Source organism: Typopeltis vanoorti, chromosome 24, assembly GCF_054136105.1.
Source record: "Typopeltis vanoorti isolate ZY-2024b chromosome 24, IOZ_Tvanoo_1.0, whole genome shotgun sequence".
NCBI lineage: Eukaryota > Metazoa > Arthropoda > Arachnida > Uropygi > Thelyphonidae > Typopeltis > Typopeltis vanoorti.
Window position 1 is genome coordinate 17,902,229 of NC_143572.1, and position 21,091 is coordinate 17,923,319.

At 37.3% G+C, this 21,091-nt stretch overlaps 1 protein-coding gene across 1 annotated transcript in view; it reads right to left on the minus strand.

Moving 5' to 3' along the window:
- Positions 1 to 21,091, minus strand: part of LOC150092961 (poly(A) RNA polymerase gld-2 homolog A-like) — a 197,358-nt gene that overhangs the window by 135,716 nt on the left and 40,551 nt on the right. Inside the window, exons 4-5 of the mRNA XM_090413719.1 lie at positions 8,645 to 8,822; positions 6,045 to 6,159 (exon numbers count right to left, since the gene is read on the minus strand). Of these exons, the coding sequence (XP_090269845.1) occupies positions 6,045 to 6,159; positions 8,645 to 8,822 (293 nt within the window). The remainder of the gene's footprint in view (positions 1 to 6,044; positions 6,160 to 8,644; positions 8,823 to 21,091) is intronic.

Sequence of the window (21,091 nt, forward strand, 5' to 3'; positions counted from 1 at the left end):
GACTGTTGCCATTTTGAATCAAGTCCAAGCAATTAAGGCAACGAGACCATTGTATTATGTCTGTGTATGTATTCTTCTATATAACTATATATAATAACTATGTATTCTTCTAACCAGGTTGCCTGTCTTGTGAGATAAAACATCTGATTTGTGCTGAACCGAAGCTAACAGACTGATTAAAAGAATTTGTCAGGAAAGGTATTTGATACTCTTATCAACACTCTACAGATTTTCTGATATTAATAGTGTGCTGTGCATTTTTTTTTTTAACCATTTGTTATTAATGTCAGATCCACAAAAAGTAGTGCAAATGAATAATTAACTACAGAAATAGCACTGGATTTCTGTGCATTTAGCATGTGGATCTAAAAGCTGCAAAGAGTAATCATTTTTATTTTAAATAAAATTTACTTTTTAGAACCATCAGATCATCATCAAATTCCTGCCATGTACCCTCAAGGAGTGTACAGGATATGATAATACTACATGAAAAAAATTACATCGTTACTAATTTCCTATCTACAATTTTCCTCCAAATCAGTCTGTTACTTGTCAAGACTCCAACATTATCAGATCTTATATTTCTATCGTCTAAGGCACTTTGTACCGTATCAATCCACCTATATCTTGGTCTTCCTCTGGGTCGTTTTGCTGCCAACCTGGCAGAGAACACTTGTTTTGCAAATCTTTCTTCGCCCATTCTGTTTAAGTGACCATACCACTGGAGATTAGCTCTACTAACGCATTCCTGGATGTTGACAATGTCAAGTTCTTTCCTAATATCCTCATTTTTAATATGATATTGCCATGCCATCTGTTCACGCCTATAATCTTTCTCAGGCCTCTCATATCTGCGGTCTCTAGTCTTTGGTCAAGTGTTTTACTTCTGACCCAGCTCTCAGATCCATAAGTTAAAACTGGTTTGAACACTGTCTTGTATACAGACAATTTAGTGTTCCGACTAATTTCTTTCTTATTCCATATGAATTTATTCAATTAACTTCCTACCATACCAGCTTTACAGATTTTGTTGTCTACTTCTATACTGAATTTGCCATCTTCACTAAAAATCGTGCCTAAGTAGCTGAAATGTTTGTGTTGTGAATGGAGAACTTGTTCCACAGGTTCTCCATTCACAACACAGTTGACATTTTCAATGATTCTGCCTATTTTCATTGTCTTTGTCTTTTTATTGCTGAACTTCATACCATATCTATTACAACAGCTATTCAATTTAGTCAGAGAATCTTGCAGACTTGTAGCAGATTTATTTAGAAGTATAACATCATCCGCATAAAACAAAGAGCTGACATTAACATCTCCAATTTTGATATCATGTATAATACCACTTACCTTCATAATGTGATCCATATAGATAATTAATAACAGAGGGGATAATGTACATCCTTGTCTCACAACAGATCTAACATTAAGCCATTTTCCTGTACTTCCTTCAATTCTAACTGCTGACTTACAACTCAAATAAAGACTAAGTATTGCTTGATATAATGCCCCACTGACACCATATAACTGTAGTGTATTGAATAGCTTCTCTCTTGGCACCTTGTCATATGCCTTTTCCAAATCGACAAAACTTAAATATAGATCTTTGTTATATTCCCATGCTTTCTGAACTATTTGTCGTAAACCGAAGATCCAATCCTGACAGCCTCTATTTGGCCTGAATCCAGCTTGTTCTTCACCAAGCTTTTCTTCCACAATTCTTCTCAACCGTTTCTTAAGTATACTTGCATAGAGCTTGCCAGAAACACTCAGTAGGGAAATAATTCTGTAATTCTCACATTCAGTTTTATTTCCCTTTTTATATATGGGTACTGTGAGAGCTCTACTCCAATCATCGGGAATTCGTCCCTCTGTCCAGGCTTTCTGAACTATGCAGTGCAGCCACCGAAAGACTTTTATACCACCGTATATATATCGTGGTCTTCCTCTGGGTTGTTTTGCTAAATAATTAATCAATTTATATTTATTATAATTTTAATGGGGGTGCTTAAGAGTCAAAGCTGAATAACTGGGAGAAGATCTCTACATGGCATTTTAAGAAATGCAGAGAACTAACTAGGGTTCGTATTTAATGTTCAATCTTCACCTTCTCGGAATCTACCTCGATATTGAGCAAATGAGGATGGGCTGGCAATTTGGAATTTAGTCGACCAAATTGTATTCTTATTGGCTTAAGCTATAATGAAAAATGATATACAACATGACAGAATTTCATGCTGAATGGGGCATCACCTGGTTAAACAAGCTCCCCCACCCCCAACACACACAAACACACACACACACACACCTGTTGTTTTATTAAGAGAACCAAGTCAAGCAGTGAAAAGTCAGCTACTGTATCAAATTCTAACTCAGTATCAGCAGAGATCAAGATTGGTACTATCAACATAAGATGCTTCAATGGAAAAAGAGATGGAACCAGCAAAAGAATTGGATAAATAGGAGATCAGCATAATAGGTGACAAATATAAGATGCTACATTAAGGCAACAGCAATCAGAGAAAAGAAGGAGTAGCTATAGTATTCAACACATGAGGATAATCTTCTTGAATGGCAGCCAATATTAAGTACAGTGATGTGGGCTAATATCAAATTGGGGACTGGACAATGAGACTTACAATATTTGCACCTATGTTCCACAGAAGGTTCTATTAAGGAAGAAATGGAGGAATTTTTAAAAGCATTAGAGAAGGCAACTGACACAATGAAAAAGGAAAAGTTGTTCCTTGTTGGAGATCAAAACAGCAGAGTAGAAACTGATTACCAAAAAACATAATAATTTACCATTATTATTAGAAATCTAATAATAATGGTAAATACCGGCTACATTTCTGGTTAGGATACAGGCTAGTTATTACGAAAAGTTATTCCACTTATTTTCATTGTCTTTGTTTTTTTATTGCTGATCTTCATGCCATATCTATTACAACAGTTATTCAATTTAGTAAGGGAATCTTGCAAACTTGTAGTGGATTTATTTAGAAGTATAACATCATCTGCATAAAGCAAAGAGCTGACATTAACATCTCCAATTCTGATATCATGTTTCATACCACTTTCCATCATAATGTGATCCATATAGATAATGAATAACAGAGGGGGATAATGTACATCCTTGTCTCATGCCAGATTTAAAATTAAACTATCTTCCTGCACTTCCTTCAATTCTAACTGCTGACTTGCAACTCAAATAAAGACTAAGTATTGCTTGATATAATGCGCCATTCACACCATATAACTGTAGCATATTTGAATAGCTTCTCTCTTGGCACCTTGTCATATGTCTTTTCCAGACAAAACTTAAATATAGATCTTTGTTATATTCCCATGCTTTCTCAACTATTTGTCATGAAGTGAAGATCTGATCCTGACAGCCTCTATTTGGCCTGAATTCAGCTTGTTATTCACCAAGCTTTTCTTCCACAATTCTTCTCAACCGCTTCTCAAGTATACTGGCATAAATCTTGCCAGGAACACTCAGTAGGGAAATACCTCTGTAATTCTCACATTCAGCTTTATTTCCCTTTTAAATATGGGTACTATTAGAGCTCTACCCCAATCATCAGGTATTCGTCCCTCTGTCCAGGCCTTCTGAACTATCCAGTGCAGCAACTGTAAGACTTTTATACAACCATACTTCAGCATTTCTGGTCGAATATCTTCTACTCCAGCTACCTTTCCATATTTCAAGCCTTTGATGGCTTTTTCTACTTCAGGTATGGATATGTATTCCTGATTGTATGCCTGTTGAGTGTTTTTTACCACTCTGCTACCACTGCTCGTTTCATTTAGAAATTTTTCAAAGTAATTACTCCACACTTCAAGGATATCTTTTTCTCTCATTTTTTTGTCACCTCTTCTCTCCATGTGAATTTATGCACATTTTTATGTTGGAACACAGTCCATATCCTGAGCAGAAATCCAACAGGTATTTGCCATTATTATTAGCTTTGCTCTTTACTCCAAATTTTCCCATCTCTTTATCATCTCTAATTCCATTTAAAGCACTCTTTCCTCCATTCCTAAGCTTCTTCAACAACCTCCAGAATATCTTACCACTTTCTTGTTATTTATTTTCTATGTTCTTGCCAAAGTCATCCCATGAGTTTTGTTTAGCTAGTTTTACAGTGTTTAGATTTCTTACATTTGTCTCTGTATTCTCTAAAAGCATGAGCTGACTTATTTGCCAGGAACTTTTGATATGCTTTCTTCTTTTCCTTTACTGCCTCTTTATTAACTTCCTCTTTATTAACTGCCTCTTTATTATTTTATAACTTCCTGCCCCCACCATGGAGTTCTGATTTTTCTATCCTTGAACAAGACTTCACTACATGCCTCTCTGGCTGAATCAATCAGGGTTTCCTTCAAGGCTTGCCACTGAATGTTCAAGGTTTGGTTCCTGTTCTCAAACTCTTTCATTTTTTCTTCAATAATCTTTGCGTATTTTAGTCTACAGTTCACATCTGAGAGCTGCTCAACTTTTATTCGCTTTAAAACTTTCTTATTATTTTTAATATGAAAATTTTATTATTTTCAATATGAAAATAATATTGAAATAATAACATTTTCATATTGAAAATGTTATTATTTTCAATATGAAATTCAATTTTATCCTGCTCAAGACTAAATAATGATCACTTCCAATTTCAAATCCTCTGTACACTCTGGTGTCCTGCACCAGGGAGAAAACATCACTATCAACAATAACATAGTCAATGAGACTTTTCTTATTCCTTGCCTCTTCTCTCCATGTGAATTTGTGCACATTTTTATGTTGGAACATGGTGTTAGTAATAACCAGTCCATGTCCTGAGCAGAAATTCAACAGGTATTTGCCATTATTATTAGCTTTTCTCTTTTCTCCAAATTTTCCCAAAATATTTTTGTATGTCTGACAATCATTTCCTACTCTGCTATTTAGATCTCCAACAAGGACCAACTTTTCCTTTTTCATTGTGTCAGTTGCTTTTTCTAAAGCATCAAAAAATTCCTCTGCTTCCTTAGTAGAACCTTCTGTGGGACCATAGGCACAAATAAGTCTCATTGTCCAATTCCCCATTCTGATATTTGCCCACATCACTCTACTTGAGACTGCCTGCCATTCTTGAAGATTAGTCTTTTTTGTTTCACTCACTCCTATTATGTCGATCCGGTACTATCTAATTCCTCAGCTAGCTCCATTTCTTTGCCATTCAGGCTTTTGATAGTATAGATCTTTAACTCTGGTGATATTGAGTTGGGGATGTGCTTTCAGATTTGTTCCAGTAGCTGACTTTTTGCTGTTTGCCCTGGTTCCCTGACGAAAACAACGGGAGCCTTGTTTAACCTGCCGACGCCCCAGCCGGCATGAAATTTGATCACGTTATACCATAATTTTGTATATTAGTTTAAGCCAATAAGAATACAATTTGGTCGGCTAAATCCCCAATTGCCAGCCCATCCTCGTTCGTTCAGTATCCAGGTAGATACCAAAAGGGTGCACCACGAGAAGTTGAGGATTGGACATTAGGTCAGAAGCCCTGGTTGGTTCTCTGCATTCCTTTAAAGGCTATGAATATTAGCCAATTGACTTATGATTTTTAACTAGAGACTGCAGTCATTAGATAATATTAAATGAAGGAGGCTCTTTCATTAGAGAAAAAAAGTACATGGGAAGAAAGAAAAGGAGAAATTGAGTTGGTGAATTTGCGGTGAGATAAGCAACTGCTCAATATCTGGTCATTATGTTTTTATGGATTTAAAGAAAAACGAAGAATAATGATCAAGGCTAAGTCTCCTCTCAGTTATACGGCTTTGACCTTTAAGCACACCCATGAATTTGTTTAGGATGCCAATTAAAATAAATAAATATATAAACAAAATTCACATTCAGTCATTTATTTGTTTTTTCAATCTTCTGCACAGGTATTTATTTTTGGAGATTTTCACATTAAAAGCAATAATATACTGAGGTATGAGAATCTGAAAAAATTATACCAAACTATCATATAGAAAATTTTAAATATTCTGGATGAACTTACGAGGATAGTGGTCCAAAAGAATATCATACAATGCTCTTCTCAAAATCATTTTCTGCTCTAGTACCTCATCTGTTTGTCTATTCCTTATATAATGGTCCCAGATTGCTCGAGAAACCTAAATTTTAAAAGATTATAATATATTGTCACTGAAGAGTGACATAGTATTACCGAGTTAAACATGGATTCTTTAGGACTGTTCTGTTTTTAATTTATTTATTAATGCTAGTTTTATGCTGGAGAATAGTACAGTAGTGCCATGTGAATACACTAGAGGTTTGAAAGAGAGAAGAAACCCACTGTTCTCTTGGACGATTACCAATGCCTTGTGAATATCAGCCAATTGACTTATGATTTTTAACTGGAGATTGCAGTCATTAGATAATATTAAATGAAGGAGGCTCTTTCATCAGAGAATAAAAGTACATGGGAAGAAAGAAAAGGAGAAATTGAGTTGGTGAATTTCGGTGAGATAAGCAACTGCTCAATATCTGGTCATTATGTTTTTATGGATTTAAAGAAAAACGAAGAATAATGATCAATTCATTGAAATAGTTTCAATGGAATTAAATAAGGAAAAAGCATAGGGCAAAAATAGATATTTTAAACAGCAGTTGGGTTAAGTATGTGTGTGTGTGTGTGTGTGTGTGAGAGAGAGGGGATAAGCTTTTAGCAGTTTTTCTTGCACCATTCTAAATGTGAAAACAGCGTTCCAAGAATGGACATTTTTTTGATTTGTACATAGCCAGCAGCTGGAAAGGTAAGAAGTATCATCTTGGGCAAAATATGACATCAATGTTTTTGGGAGACAGGACAATATGGACTGGAACGTGAGTATACATATATCAGGAAAAGGATATAATAAGAGTCTAGGTCCCTAGATAGTCTTTCTGAAGATGAGAAGCAGCAAGTTTTTTTTTTGTGTGTTTTTGAAATAAAAACAGGACTGGTTTGGTTGCACTGAATCAAGCTAACGACATGGCAGGATGTTCTCATCCTTTAAAGAATCATATGGAAATCAATGTTTAAAGACTTCACTGTAAATCATAAAGCTGGGAATGCTAGAGTGCTACATGGGTTGTCAAAAGAGGAGTTGGTAATATCATGAGCAAAAGTATGGATATGATTTAAGAACAGTGAGAGAGTTATTTATGTATAGGAGGAATAAAGGCTAAGAAAAAGAACTCAACCGAAGAACACTCTTCATTTGGGAAATAGGCTAATATCATAAAGGATGCTCTGGAAATGTCAAGCGCAGTCTCAGCTTTCTAATCTATAATGAATTCTTTAAACATTGATTTCTATGCGATTCTTTAAGGGATGAGAACATCCGGTGAGGATATTCTATCCTGTTTCTTTCTTGGGAAAAAAAAAAAAATGTAGTTTACTTCATTATTAATAAACTTTGTCATGCTGACTTCATACATAGCTTTAAGGCAGTATTCACATCAATTGCCAGTCTCGTTGGCCAAGTGGTTAGCATATCCACTCTCCAACGAACAGGCAGTGGGTTTGAACTAAATATAACTATTGCTACTAAATTTCATATAAAAAAACATTTCATATTAATTTTATACCTATTTTGTCATGACCTAACAACTTCCATTTCTTAGGGTAACATACAAATCTTTATTAATTACCACTTATACAAAAATTATGTATAGTTAATTTATTAAAATTCATCCTGTATGATTTTAATCAATGTCTGGATTTCATTTTGACAACAAAACATATTTTTAAATACATAGATTTTTTAAATGTTATCTCTGTCAAGTGAACTTAATGTACTACCAGTACGAAACTTTAGTAAATCACCTTCATTCTTATTGGATCTTCACTGATCTTTTACAATCGGAGGTTGTAAAAAAAATGAGTGAAGTTTTCTTATTTCCTGTCATCTTATAAAGTATTTTAGTTAATTAATCACATGACTGGGAATCAGTAAAATGTTTAAGTGGAATATTTGCTCACAGAAACTGCCAAATGGAATTAATCAGTGCTACTATTCAGAGTTTTGTTTCCTCAAATGAGAATGAAAACTTGGTCAGAATAAAGACAAACTCTGAAGTCCATCTTTAAAGCTATTAAAATAAAATAAAAAGCCAATAGAATATGATTAAAGGTCCAGCAACATGTAATTACATGTATGTTGATCATTTTTATCACATTTTTAAGGGAGAAAGAGACAAAGATAACTGTTAACTGGTAAACCGTAAAACAGATGATCCAATAAAATTCAACTGTGATCATTTTGGTTATGTGTTCATCTGCTTGGCATAACTCCCAAATCTAATTGCTAGCGTACTGATAAATAATACTACAAAAACAAATTAAAATCATAGTAATCCTTTTTAAGAAACTCATATTCGATGGATCTCATTTAGGAAACTCTTGCAGCCTATGGACTCATTCACCCATATCTGAAGATGTCCATAGCACTGGTGTGTTAAAAATTCAATTAGGTAATGGTAAATTCAACAAGTCTACTTCAAATATTATTTACTACTTGTCATTATAAACTAGCCCCCCCCCCCCCCTCCTTCATAAATAAAGTATATAAGTGTATTTCATGGAATGAAAATAAAAGTTCATTTATAACTTACTTTATCCCATACTCCTCCATTAAGTAAAGGACTTGGACAAGGGCTTTTGTGAGAAAAAGAATTTACACTGGATCTGGAATGCGAATGCTGAAAATTCTGCTCCCTTCTTTTTCTGTTGATATTTGGAGAAACACCTTCACACGATGGAGATGGATTGTCAGAAAAATTCAAATGCCTTCTGAATTTAAAGAAAAGTCATCATCAGTATAAAATAGTTATTTCATACAAGCATTAAAAAAAAAACCTACTAGACAAATACTAGTGAGAAGAGAAAGTAAAGTATTGTAAAAAAATAAAGTTGAAAGGATTTCTTGAGATCCAAAATATTATAGAAAAGGATAATAAATATCCATTATTATTTTACAGCCAAGAAGCAAAACAACATTACTTCTGAAACTTAAAAAAAAGCTTAAAATTAAAAATAATAACTCTTATTTGAAGATAGCAAGCTTCTGAAATTATTATTTATCCACACTATTAAAATGATTCGGTATGGCCACATATAATTAACGTGTTTTGTATAATGAGTCCAATATTGTTATCACAGAAATCCATACTATTCTCAGTAATGACATTAATGTTGGAATCATTATGTTTAAGTTTCTTTCTTTTTTTTTTTTGGAAGAAAATTTTCTGAAATGATTCTCAGAGCATTTATTAAAGTCCAAGTAATACCTTTCAATGTGAGTGCCAGATTTTTTTTTTATTAAACAACTAGAAACTTTGATGTACCATTCAAACAATGATAAGAGCATGTCTGCTGCCACTGGTTACTGATTTGAATGACTAACAATAAAGAGCTTTTATTCTGAATACTGTTATTTGAATAAAGAATTATAAAAAATATTAAGTGATGAGTATGAGTGAGAATGCCCTACATAAAAGTGATATGGAATTTGACAGCACTGATTATTAAGATATTAATGTTGGAGTTCTCTTTTTAGATTAGAAATATGTTGTTGGATAAATGTGTGGGTTTCTGTTCAGATTGGTCCAGTTATTACTAACATCATGCTCCAACAATAAAAATGCACCCAAATTCACATGAAGAGAGGATGCAAGAAATAAAAAAACACTCGGTGACTATTATTGTAGACAGTTGTGTTTTCCCACCAGTTAAGGACACAATGGTACATAGAGGATGAAAATTTTTCCATGGTTATACTATAAATTAAAGATGCCAAGCAATTATATTCTTGGTTTAATCCTATTATCCAAGTGTAAGCAGACGAAGTTTGCACATAAAGTAACTTCACGACCAGGGAAACTCATATAGAGAGACTAATGACTTCAGATCATTTGCCTTAATATCCCATAATGCAAAGCACACTTTTCAGACATATATAATGTTATACATTATGGGATGGGGCACTACCCAGACCTGTCTGACCTTTATTGGAGTCTCAACAGTGCAAGCCAGACCAAGAACAGATATCCAGGTTACATAAAACATAACATAACATCATTGGCCAGAAGGGTGAAGCAAGATGCTTTTATTCCCCGTTGTCTGATAGGGAGGACGAATTGAAGGAAAGATTTATGAGCTGTGAGCTCGCCCTGTGGGGGGGGGGGGGGACACGGAGATTATTCATTGTTGCTTGTTCAGGATGACTTTTGGCCTCTTGTATTTGAAGAGGTCAGTTTTGTCATAGTTTGCTGCCTGTTTAATTAGATCGTTGGGGTATGTGTGTAGAGATCTTTGAGAAGAATTTTTTCGCTGTAGTTAGTAGGAAGGAGTAGATGTAAGGGATGTTTGTATCTCTATGCAGCTGGACGTTCCTTACAAACCACGGTGCATCCAAGATCATGCACACACTTATTTTGCACTCTCTGTAGCCTGAGGATGTTGATGTTAGATGTGTGGCTCCAGGCTGGAGATGCATATGTCACTATGGGGCAGATCGTCAGCAGGTAGAGGAGTACTTTGAGTCTGGTATTTAGCTTGCTTTTTCTATTTATTAGAGGGTAAAGTTGTGCGATGGTTATAGATGCTTTCACACATAAGGCTTTGATGTGTGGGTTGAAATAAATCTTTTGTCTAGAATTACCCCAAGATATTTTGTTTCTGTTTGCCAGGGGATTTTGGTGTTGAATAGATAAAGGTCCCCCTTGGGAGTTACCAATCTTCTGGTGAAAAGTATCGCTATACTCTTTTGGGGATTCACTTGTAATCTCCATTTGGAGAACCATTGTTCTAGTTTTAGTAGGTTTTCTTGCAGTTTTTTAATGACGAGATGTGGTTGTAGAGATCTGGCAAGTGTGTCATCCGCATAGAGTGCTACGATGGCTGACATTGGGTTGTGTGGGATGTCTGCCATATATATCAAGAATAAGATCGGTACCAGTAGGGAACCTCCGGGAACTCCCGCAGAGATCCGTCGCTGACTGGAAACTACTGTTTATTTTGACTTGTATGTGTCTGTCCTGGAGGTAAGATTTAATGAGTTTAAATCTTAGCCTGCTGAGATGAGTTTATGTAGTAATCCGAAGTGCCATATCTTATCAAAAGCTTTCGCTATGTCGAAGAAAACTGCTCCAGTGTGCTGGTGCCAATTGTAGCCAGTGGTGATGTACTCAATTATCCTATGAATTTGTTGAGTAGTACTGTGATATGTTGTCTAAAGCCAAATTGTTCCTTAGGAAGGATATTTAACTCGTTTACTGAAGCTTGGAGTTTGGAGAGGATGATTTTTTCGGCAATTTTGCCTAAGTTTGAGATTAGGCTGATGGGTCGATAGCTTTCAGGCAGGTGTGGATCTTTACCTGGTTTATGCACTGGGACCACATCTGTGACTTTCCAATAGCTGGGGAAATAGTTAAATCAAAACATGATGGTGATTATGGTGGTGAGATGTACGACAGCTCCTTGGGGCAGCAGTTTAATTATTCTATTTGTTATGCCATCTGGGCCAGGGGCTTTTTATTCTTTAGCTTCTTTAGAACTTCATAGATTTCCGCTGGTGAGGTGTTTGCAGGTGTCAGTGAGTTTTAGTGCATGTCTGACATGGAGGTGGATTTTATAGACATGCTTGATGTCTAAGTTGTCGTAAGTAGAGCTACACTGTTTTTCTAGGTTCTTTTCTATCTCTTCAGCTTTTTCTGCATCTGTGTGTACTAGGCCCCTGTCTGACTTGAGTGGGAGAAGAGATTTGTTTTTGTTTCTGAGGCTTCTTAATATGTTCCAGATGGAGTGTTCGCTGGGTGATGCAGAGGCTAGTTTGGCTTCCCATGTTTCGTTCCTGTGAGCTTTAAGTGCTTCTCTAACTTCATTGTTCAGTTTGTTGAGGATCTTTTTGTCATGAGGTGCATGGGTGTTGTGGTACCTTTTCCTTGCTTTGTTTTTGTTCCAATTAAATCCATGATGTCTTCGGGTAGTCGGCTTGGCTTAAGAGTGGTTTTGGTAGAGGTGACAACCTTTATGGCTGTGTTAATTTGCTGAGTCAGGCTTTTGACAGCATTCTCAATTTCTTTTATGGATCTGATGTGAGGGACAGGTCCAATGTGTTCCGATAGTACTTCTGGTAGTTTTTTCCATGAGATGAAGGAGTGGGGGAGGCAGCAGTTGTTCTTGCTTTCCCAGCTGGAGCAGGATTGGATTGTGATCGGATGTCAGCTTGTTTAAAGAGTCTAGGCTATACTGTAGCTTAATATTTTGTAGGATAGCAATGTCAAGTATGTCGGCTGTGCCATACATACTATGATGAGTTGGTTCTGCGGGGCCTGCCACCACTGCATAATTTGAACTGGAGTAGCTAAAGAGTGTTTAGCTGTTTCTGTTGGTGGTTTTGCTGTTCCATGCAAGGTGTTTCGCATTTAGGTCAGTGGCAATGATGACTTGTTCTTTATTGCCCAGAACGGCATCCAGATCTGAATGTAGTAGATTTTGATGGAGGATTGTAAGCTGCACAAAGTGTTAGTTTCCCAGCTGAGGTAATGGGTACTACTATTCCTGTGAGCTCTACATTTCTGGTTGAGGGGCTGGTTACAAAGTGGTGATCGAAGTGGCATTTTATGAAAATGGCGGTGCCACCTCCTCTGTAGTTTATTCTGTCGTTTCTGTGGAGGAGGTATCCTTTAACTTTGGGGTTGTCTGCTGGTCTTAAGTAGGATTGGTTTATTTATTAGGATGATGTCTGGGTTGTATCTCACTGCGAATTCTTGGAGTTCCAGAATCTTGTTTCTAAGTCCGTTCGCATTCCAAATGATGATCTGTAGGGAAACTGGGGTGCTTTTGTTTTTATGCATTTATGAGAGCTTCTAGGATGGATTGGGTTTCTTGTAGAAATCTTTTTCTGGAGTCCGATGTGGGGTTAGATTTGCTGAAGTCTTGCAGCATATTTGCGAGGGAGTTTGTGATGACAGCTGGTAAATTTGGGAGGTATTGTTCCTGAGTGGCCTTTGTTGAGAGAACTACACCTGCGTAGGCCTTCGTCTGTTGTTTGAGATTTGCTTCGATCGGGGCTTCTGGTTGAAGCAGTTGGTTCTGTATTGTGTTTTGTTGACCTCTAGTAAGTTGAGGAGCTGGGGCTACTGCTACTGGTTTTTGTAGATTAGTAGAGGGAGCAGATTGTCTGTTTTTTGGGAGTTGTATACATCCTTTGTAGTTTGCTGGATGCAGGCCCCCCGTAGTTTGCACATTTAGCCGGGGTGGATTTTGGCTTGGTGCAGGTGTTTGTGAGGTGGCTCTCACCGCATTTTAAGCACTTGTATTCGGCTTTACATAATCTCTGGGCATGACCATACTTTTGGCACCTGTGGCACTGTCCTGATGAGGTCCTTTTTCTTAGTGATTCTGGGCTGATTTTTAGCCTGCAAATTGATGTTAGGTCATATATGTTTTTATATGCCTGGTGGATCTCTACTAAGACGAGTGGCACCGGACTTTTGTCTGCTCTGGTCATTCTGCTGACCTTGATTAGTGGTAGGTCTTGGTAGCAGAAATCGACAGCTATGTCTTCTGTATGTATGTGCTCTGATACTCCACGGAGAACCACCTTCAGGCTCCTCTCGGAGTCGAGGGTGAAGGTGTGGTATTGTACACCTTTATTGTCTAGCTCCTTTGTGAGTCTGCGGTAGTCCATTATAGTGGCAGGTTGAATTTTGATGCCATTGTCTAAATTCTTTGCTGTTGTGTATGCTATCTGTAAACTAGTCATAGTGGCCCTTAGTTCCGCCCACCTGTTCTTTTCTCTTAAGATAATTGGAGGCAATTTCTCTTTAATGGAGGCAGGAGGGTCAGAGTACCCCCCCCCCCCCCCACCCCCCCCCCCCCCCACCCCCCCCCCCCCCCACCCCCCCCCCCCCCCACCCCCCCCCCCCCCCACCCCCCCCCCCCCCCACCCCCCCCCCCCCCCACCCCCCCCCCCCCCCACCCCCCCCCCCCCCCACCCCCCCCCCCCCCCACCCCCCCCCCCCCCCACCCCCCCCCCCCCCCACCCCCCCCCCCCCCCACCCCCCCCCCCCCCCACCCCCCCCCCCCCCCACCCCCCCCCCCCCCCACCCCCCCCCCCCCCCACCCCCCCCCCCCCCCACCCCCCCCCCCCCCCACCCCCCCCCCCCCCCACCCCCCCCCCCCCCCACCCCCCCCCCCCCCCACCCCCCCCCCCCCCCACCCCCCCCCCCCCCCACCCCCCCCCCCCCCCACCCCCCCCCCCCCCCACCCCCCCCCCCCCCCACCCCCCCCCCCCCCCACCCCCCCCCCCCCCCACCCCCCCCCCCCCCCACCCCCCCCCCCCCCCACCATGCTTGGTTTTCCTCTATAATTTTTTCTGTAAGCACCTGTGTTCTCTTTTGTATAATTCAAATAAACAGTTTATAACTATGACTTAAGAGTGTTATGGATCTATAATTTTCACATATTCTTTTGTCTCCTTTTTGTGAACTGGTATAATAATTCCTGTTTTCCAGTCAGTTGGAATTACTCCAGTATACAGAATTTCATTAAATAAATTCATTAAGAAATTAATAGCTTCCTTGCCACCATATTTCCATAGTTCTATAGATATTTCATCTTTACCTGTAGCTTTTGAAAGTTTCATTTGGTTATTGCATTTATAATTTCTGCTGGAGTTATGGTGGTGCCTTTTCATATATCATCTTTTCTGTTATACTTTCCTCCTCCTGTTCTTTTTGAAATAATGTTTGATAGTAGTCCTTTCAAATTATTTTAATATTTTGTATTGATCCAGTTTCTAGATTGTTTTTATCTTTCAATGTTAATGGTTCATCTTTATAGATCTTAGTTAATTCTTTGATAATTTTGTATATATACCAAAATTTTATTATCATCTTTTATTAGCTTCTTCACACAGTTTTGCTTTTTCCTCCAACCAGTTATTTTTGGCAGATATGCACATTTTATCAATTTTGTTTTTAAGATTCTTATAATGTTGTTTATTTTCTTCTGTATTTTTTATATTTAATATATGCTTTGCTGCTCTTTTTTCTTCTGAAGTATTTAGAATTTCAGGGGTTATCCATTCATGATTTGGTCTTGATGTTGTACCAAGTATGTTTCTTGCAGTACTTGTAACAATTTGTTTTACCTTGATTCCATTCCTCATGAGTACCACCATTCAAAGAAGGCAAAATTCAAAATTTCAATGAATAAAGTCGGTAACAATTCTTGCAGGACTTGTAACAATTTTTTTTACCTTGATTCCATTCCTCATGAGTACCACCATTGTATTCTGTTCAAAGAAGGCAAAATTCAAAATTTCAATGAATAAAGTCAGTAACAATTCCCCAAGGTCAAATATCATGCAAACACACCAAGTTATCAAAAATAAACAATACTACACTAAAATTCAAGTAATATCATCAATTATTACTCAAAATAGCGTTTATCTTTTCCAGAGCTCTTTTCTAACTCCACACACATTGTAGTCCTCTTTTACTTATTATTAGTATGGTAATCACACATGACAAGTTTTTCAACATTCAGTACACTAATACTGATGTCAGGCAGAAAGTTAAATTGTTAATAACATCTACTGTACTGTACTGCTTGGGAATTGAATGATTCTAAGTGAAATCAGAAAGCTAAAGCTGCATAACTTTTAATTCTGATGAAAGAGAGTTATTATGTCATCCTATTCTTTACACATTGCATCCCCTTCTTCCTGACATCCTATTAATTATGACAGCCATTTTTATTTGGGAGATCCACAGAACTTTCACAATTTCAGTTTCAAAATTAATAACAGCCTACTTTAAGACCATTCAATGTTTCCGACCCCCCCCCCCCCATTTACTGTCATTTTAATGGTCAAGGTGTGTAATTTTTGTTTTCTTATTTGCATTTTCAGATGTTTTCTCAAAAAATATTTTCAAGCCACCAGATTTAGATGTACCAAGTGCTCATTTCATTCATATTTTATCTTGGAGTTCATAATTTGGAGGCCAAAGGTCGAATCCACATTTGATTTTGTGTATATTTTACTTAAGGTACTTTAACACCATGGGCATTAAAAAAATCAGAAACTAAAAAATACAGAAATAAGCTGTCATTAATTTTAAATCCGAAAATTGTAAAAATTCTGTGGATCTGCAGAATAAGATGACCTTGATTTCCTATTGCCTGAAAAATCTGAAATTTTTATGCAAGATACTCTTGATAGGTTACCATAAAACCAAACTGATCCTATTTCTATTTCTTCCATCTCTTCAGCCTTGGCAGCCCTTTGAAAATGAAGAATGCCCCCCCCCCCCCAGCATATTTAGTATACCCACCTATCAAGGCAGATTTTTTAAGACCTGTTAAGTGGTGTGAAGTAATTACATGCAAAAAACTGAACTCCAAGCATCACTCTTTTCCTCAAATACCTGTGTAGATGACCAACGAAAAGTGTCATCTACCATACCAGAATCTGAGCACTATATGCCTCCTATAGTTTTTTGACAAAAAAGACATCAGAAAATTATTACATAACTTGGAGACTAAAAAGTCTTTAGTCTTAATGACATCTCTCCATGTTTTCCATCATTTTGCTCTAGAGCTTACACCTATTCCTGTGTTGTCTCTACAAGCTATTATTATTATCAACAGACCTCCACGGAGTCAAGAGACACATCGTGGGAGGTCCCACTCTCACATGCACAGCTCATCATACCTCGACTTAAATGCATTTACTGTCCCTGCACTCACCACACTCTCACCTACCACTCTCCAAGCAAAAAATCTACTCCTTACCCCCTTGTTCATACTCATCTTATACAGCCTCCAGGAATGGCCTCTCACTTTCACCGTCACCAGATATTCCATGAAAAATCTAACTCAAGCTAATCTTGTAATTACCATATTTTTCACCTTGTAAGATGCACCGTCGTATTGAATGCATCACATTTTTCATGTTGAATTTTTTGAAAAAAAAAAAGAAAAAAAAAAATCTTTGCAGTATAAAACTGCATGAATTATGCATCACATTTTTCATGTAAATATCAATTTTTATTTTAATACATGTATTATCCATTTATTAGATAAAAAAACAATTCACTTAAATCATCAAATCATTAAAAAATCTAACATATAGCATATATATATATATATATATATATATATAATTTTTATAAATTTCATTAATCTTCTTTTCAAATCTTTATTCATTTTCATCTTCACTCTCAAAATTATTTGAACTTGATTCTGCATTCAAAAATTGAGTCATCGCTGTCTTAAAATAAGTCATCCTCTGTACCATGAAGAAAATTACTAATGCCACACTTCTGAAAAGATTTTATAATAATTGTTTCACTTCATTCCATGAACTTTTGCAGCCTTCTTTCTCCTACTTGTAGATGTTTCCTCAAAACTTGGACTTTGCATCCAATTGACCTAATTTTCCCTCATAAATCCTTTAAATGGTTAATTGATACATCTAAAGGTTGATACATCTAAAGGGAGGTGAGTGCTCCTTGGATAAGAGCTATTTTTGTGTTTATTTTGCGAAGTTCATTCTTAACAGCTTCAGTTTTATGGCATCTAAATTGATTCCATACTAACAAAGCAGGTTTCTGACAAACTACAAGGACGTGCACACCACACCTTCTTTATCCATAACTTCATCCCTTCCTCATCCATCCTTCTGGATGAATACACATGTAAACTCCTTTTGGAAGTTTTTCTTTTAAAAATCAAAAAAGGTGGCAATTTAGTTTTCCATCTGCACAGCATGACAAAACAACAGTATACTGGGTGTGAATCTAGTAGCAAGGCTTATACGTTGGTCATACATAACTGGTAATTAGTTTACGGAATTAGCAACGCATATAAAGTATATTAATTAAAAGTAACTTTAATGAATAACTTCTATATTTCGGCAACGTTACGCTGCCATTTTCAGGAACATAAAGATATAGTATGTGCACGCAGGCACTAACAAAAGCAAAAACTAATATTGTACCTAAAGTCCTAATGGTGCCCTCTGGCAGGCTAATTTGGTTGTCTTGGCAGTTGGGTTGAAGTTCTCATAATGTAAGTCTCCCAAATTTGGGGTAGTTTCATGCACCCAAATTTGTTGAGGTTAGGAACATTTTTTTAGAGCTGCTGATGATTCCTTGAATAATCTTTCGTATTTAAACTTGCTGCAGTGTATTATTTTTGTTTTCTTCCAACGAATTCTATGGTGGGTATCTAAGGCATGGTCTGCTAGCCCAGAGCGGCTGTACTGATGAAACCGGATGTAGTCTTTGTGTTCTGAAATCCTGATATTTGCTGTTCTGCCTGTTTGGCCAAAGTAGGACAATTTGCAGCTTCAAGGGACCTGGTATACACCAGGTAGGTCTAGGGGAGGTGGTTGGTCTTTGGTAGAGCGGATAAGGGATGCCAACTTTTTATATGGTCTGTAACAAGAAGTAAGGTCATATTTTTTGAGGATATTGGTTATTTTCTCAGAGGTGCCCTGGATGTAGGGGATGGTGATAGATTTGGTGTAATCTTTATTGTGGGGGAGGGCGTTGTGGTTTACTGGTTTTAGTATTTTTTGGATTTTTTTGGGGTTATAGCCATTGGTTAAAAAAGTGTTGAGGAGGTGGTTTAGTTCAGTAGTTAGGGCCTTGTCATCTGAGAAGATTAATTTTGCCCTGTTATATAGTGTTTTTATAACCCCATATTGTTGTGAGGGGGGGGGGGGGGAATTGCTGGTGAATGTATCTGCCGGTATGGGCGGGTTTTCTGTAAACAGAGAAAACCAAAGATCCATCAAGCTGGTGAGTGATTAAAGTGTCTAGGAAGGGGAGGGTGTTGTTTTCCTCTTTTTCTAAAGTGAACTGGACTCTGGGGTGTTGGTTGTTTAAGTGTGGTAGGAAGGAGTGGAGTGTGCCTGAGCCATGTGGCCAAATAGCGAACACATCATCCACGTAACGAAGCCAAATAGTGGGTTTTTGTGGGGTGGAGTTTAAGGCGGTGAACCCATGGCTGTCCCCTCTATCTGTTTGTGTGTGAAAGTTCAAAACTGCCTTGTTTTCTAGCATTTATGATCAATCTGTGAAACTCACAAATTTTATTTTTTGAATTCGTCTGGCATTTTTTGTGATATGTGATTTTTTGCACTCATGCATAAATAATTTCTCTTCATAAATTTAAAGCACTATGATGGCAACCCTGTAAAATCGATATCTCTTTCTATTATCCATAATTTTGCTTGTTGAATAAAATCATTTTTGTAGGTATACAACAACCCAATCTTCTTTGATCTATTATACAAGTTTTGAATTCATTTTTAATTTCTGGCCATTTTGCTCGTTTTCTGCAGAGATCGTGTTTTTTAGAATTTACTTCTAATAATTGATTGCTGCTCTTGTTTTCTCCAAGTTTGTACCATTTTTTCTGTAGGCAGAGGCCCAAAATGCTGCTCTCTGCTGCCCTATTGCCATTCTTTTTTGTGTACTCAATCACACTATGTTTGAACGCAACCATATTGCTATGTTTGTACTTCATAGAATCAATGAGTTATATAAAAAAAATGTAAATATAATAATGTATTGATTACTAATTTAAATGCATGACTGACAAGTGATGATGCACATACATAAAAATATATTGGTAAATAAGATGCACTAGTTCATAAGACACTTTCTAATTATCAGATAAATTTTAGGTATAAAAAAGCACGTCTTATAATGCAAAAAAATACAGTACCCCTTACCAACTTATATCTCTCGATCATATCTCTGGTCCAGAGACCAGAAACCAACTTAGTCAATAACTCTGAGCCCTCCCTAACATCTCATCATCTTTTTGAAAACCTGCTGACCAAATTTGTGCACAGTAATCCATATTCAGCATGATCAAAGTCTTGTACATGGAATCAAAACATCCTTATTTCTACTCGGTGTTCAACACATCATTCCCATAATCTGCTGTCTCCCCTCAAAATTTTAAGTCTCTATCCACCACAAGTCCCAAATTCTTCATCTCATCCAATCCCATACTCTGCATCCCATCTTTGTTTCCCAAATTTTAAAATCTTACACCATGTAATACTAAACTGGCATATCCACACACTTACCCATTCAGACAGTCTATTAAGGTACAATATCTGCTCTACTTCTCATAACTCTCCCCAACTTTGTACCATCTGCAAACAATCGTACATCACTGCCCTTTCCAGTGTCATTTAGATACATATTAAACAACAAAAACTCCAAAACAGACCCCTGGGGGCATGCCACTAGTGACCGTTTTCTTCTGGGATATCACTCCCCCCATACACAACCTGCTGAAACCTATCACACAGCAATCTCCAATCCAACATGCTAATCTGTTATCCAACCCCATCCGTCCCAATTTAACTAATAGTTTGTCATGTGGCAATCTATTAAAAGCCTTTGCAAAGTGTAATAGACTACTGTATATGCATCTACAGTTCAACAGGCGATGCCTGTGAATACTACCCTAAACTTGTGTGCTCCAGCATTTTATCGATATTGTAAGTGTTTTTGTTCAAATTAATCATCAAACGGAAATCTTAGCAGCAGGTACTAAGGAGCCAATTACTTCTGCACAATCTCTAAGTACTAATAGTGCATCAAATCAGCTAACTTTCCAGTTAAAAATGAGCCATGTGTAAGCACACACTATGCCTAACATGTGAAGTAAAGATGGCATCAATAAAAGCCAATGACGAAAGAGCACCTCATGTCTCACAGGGCTATTCGATAGCCAACAAACCCAATGATAATACAAAGTGCCACAGCCATAAAATTGATGTCACCAATAAAAAAAAAGGGTATATTGTGTGATTTCTGTTGCTACTAGCTAAATGCTTCCTTTACAAAAATATATGAATTGGCACACAAGATATTTATCGACCTGAACCAGCCCGTTTTCTGTTTGCTGTGTCCCCTCCCCTTTAAACAGCTTCTGAACTTAGGCAAGCAAGTCGAAAACCTTGAACAGCACCTCAATACTATGAACAAAATTTTTTCCTCCAAAACCTGAGTGCTGGAAGC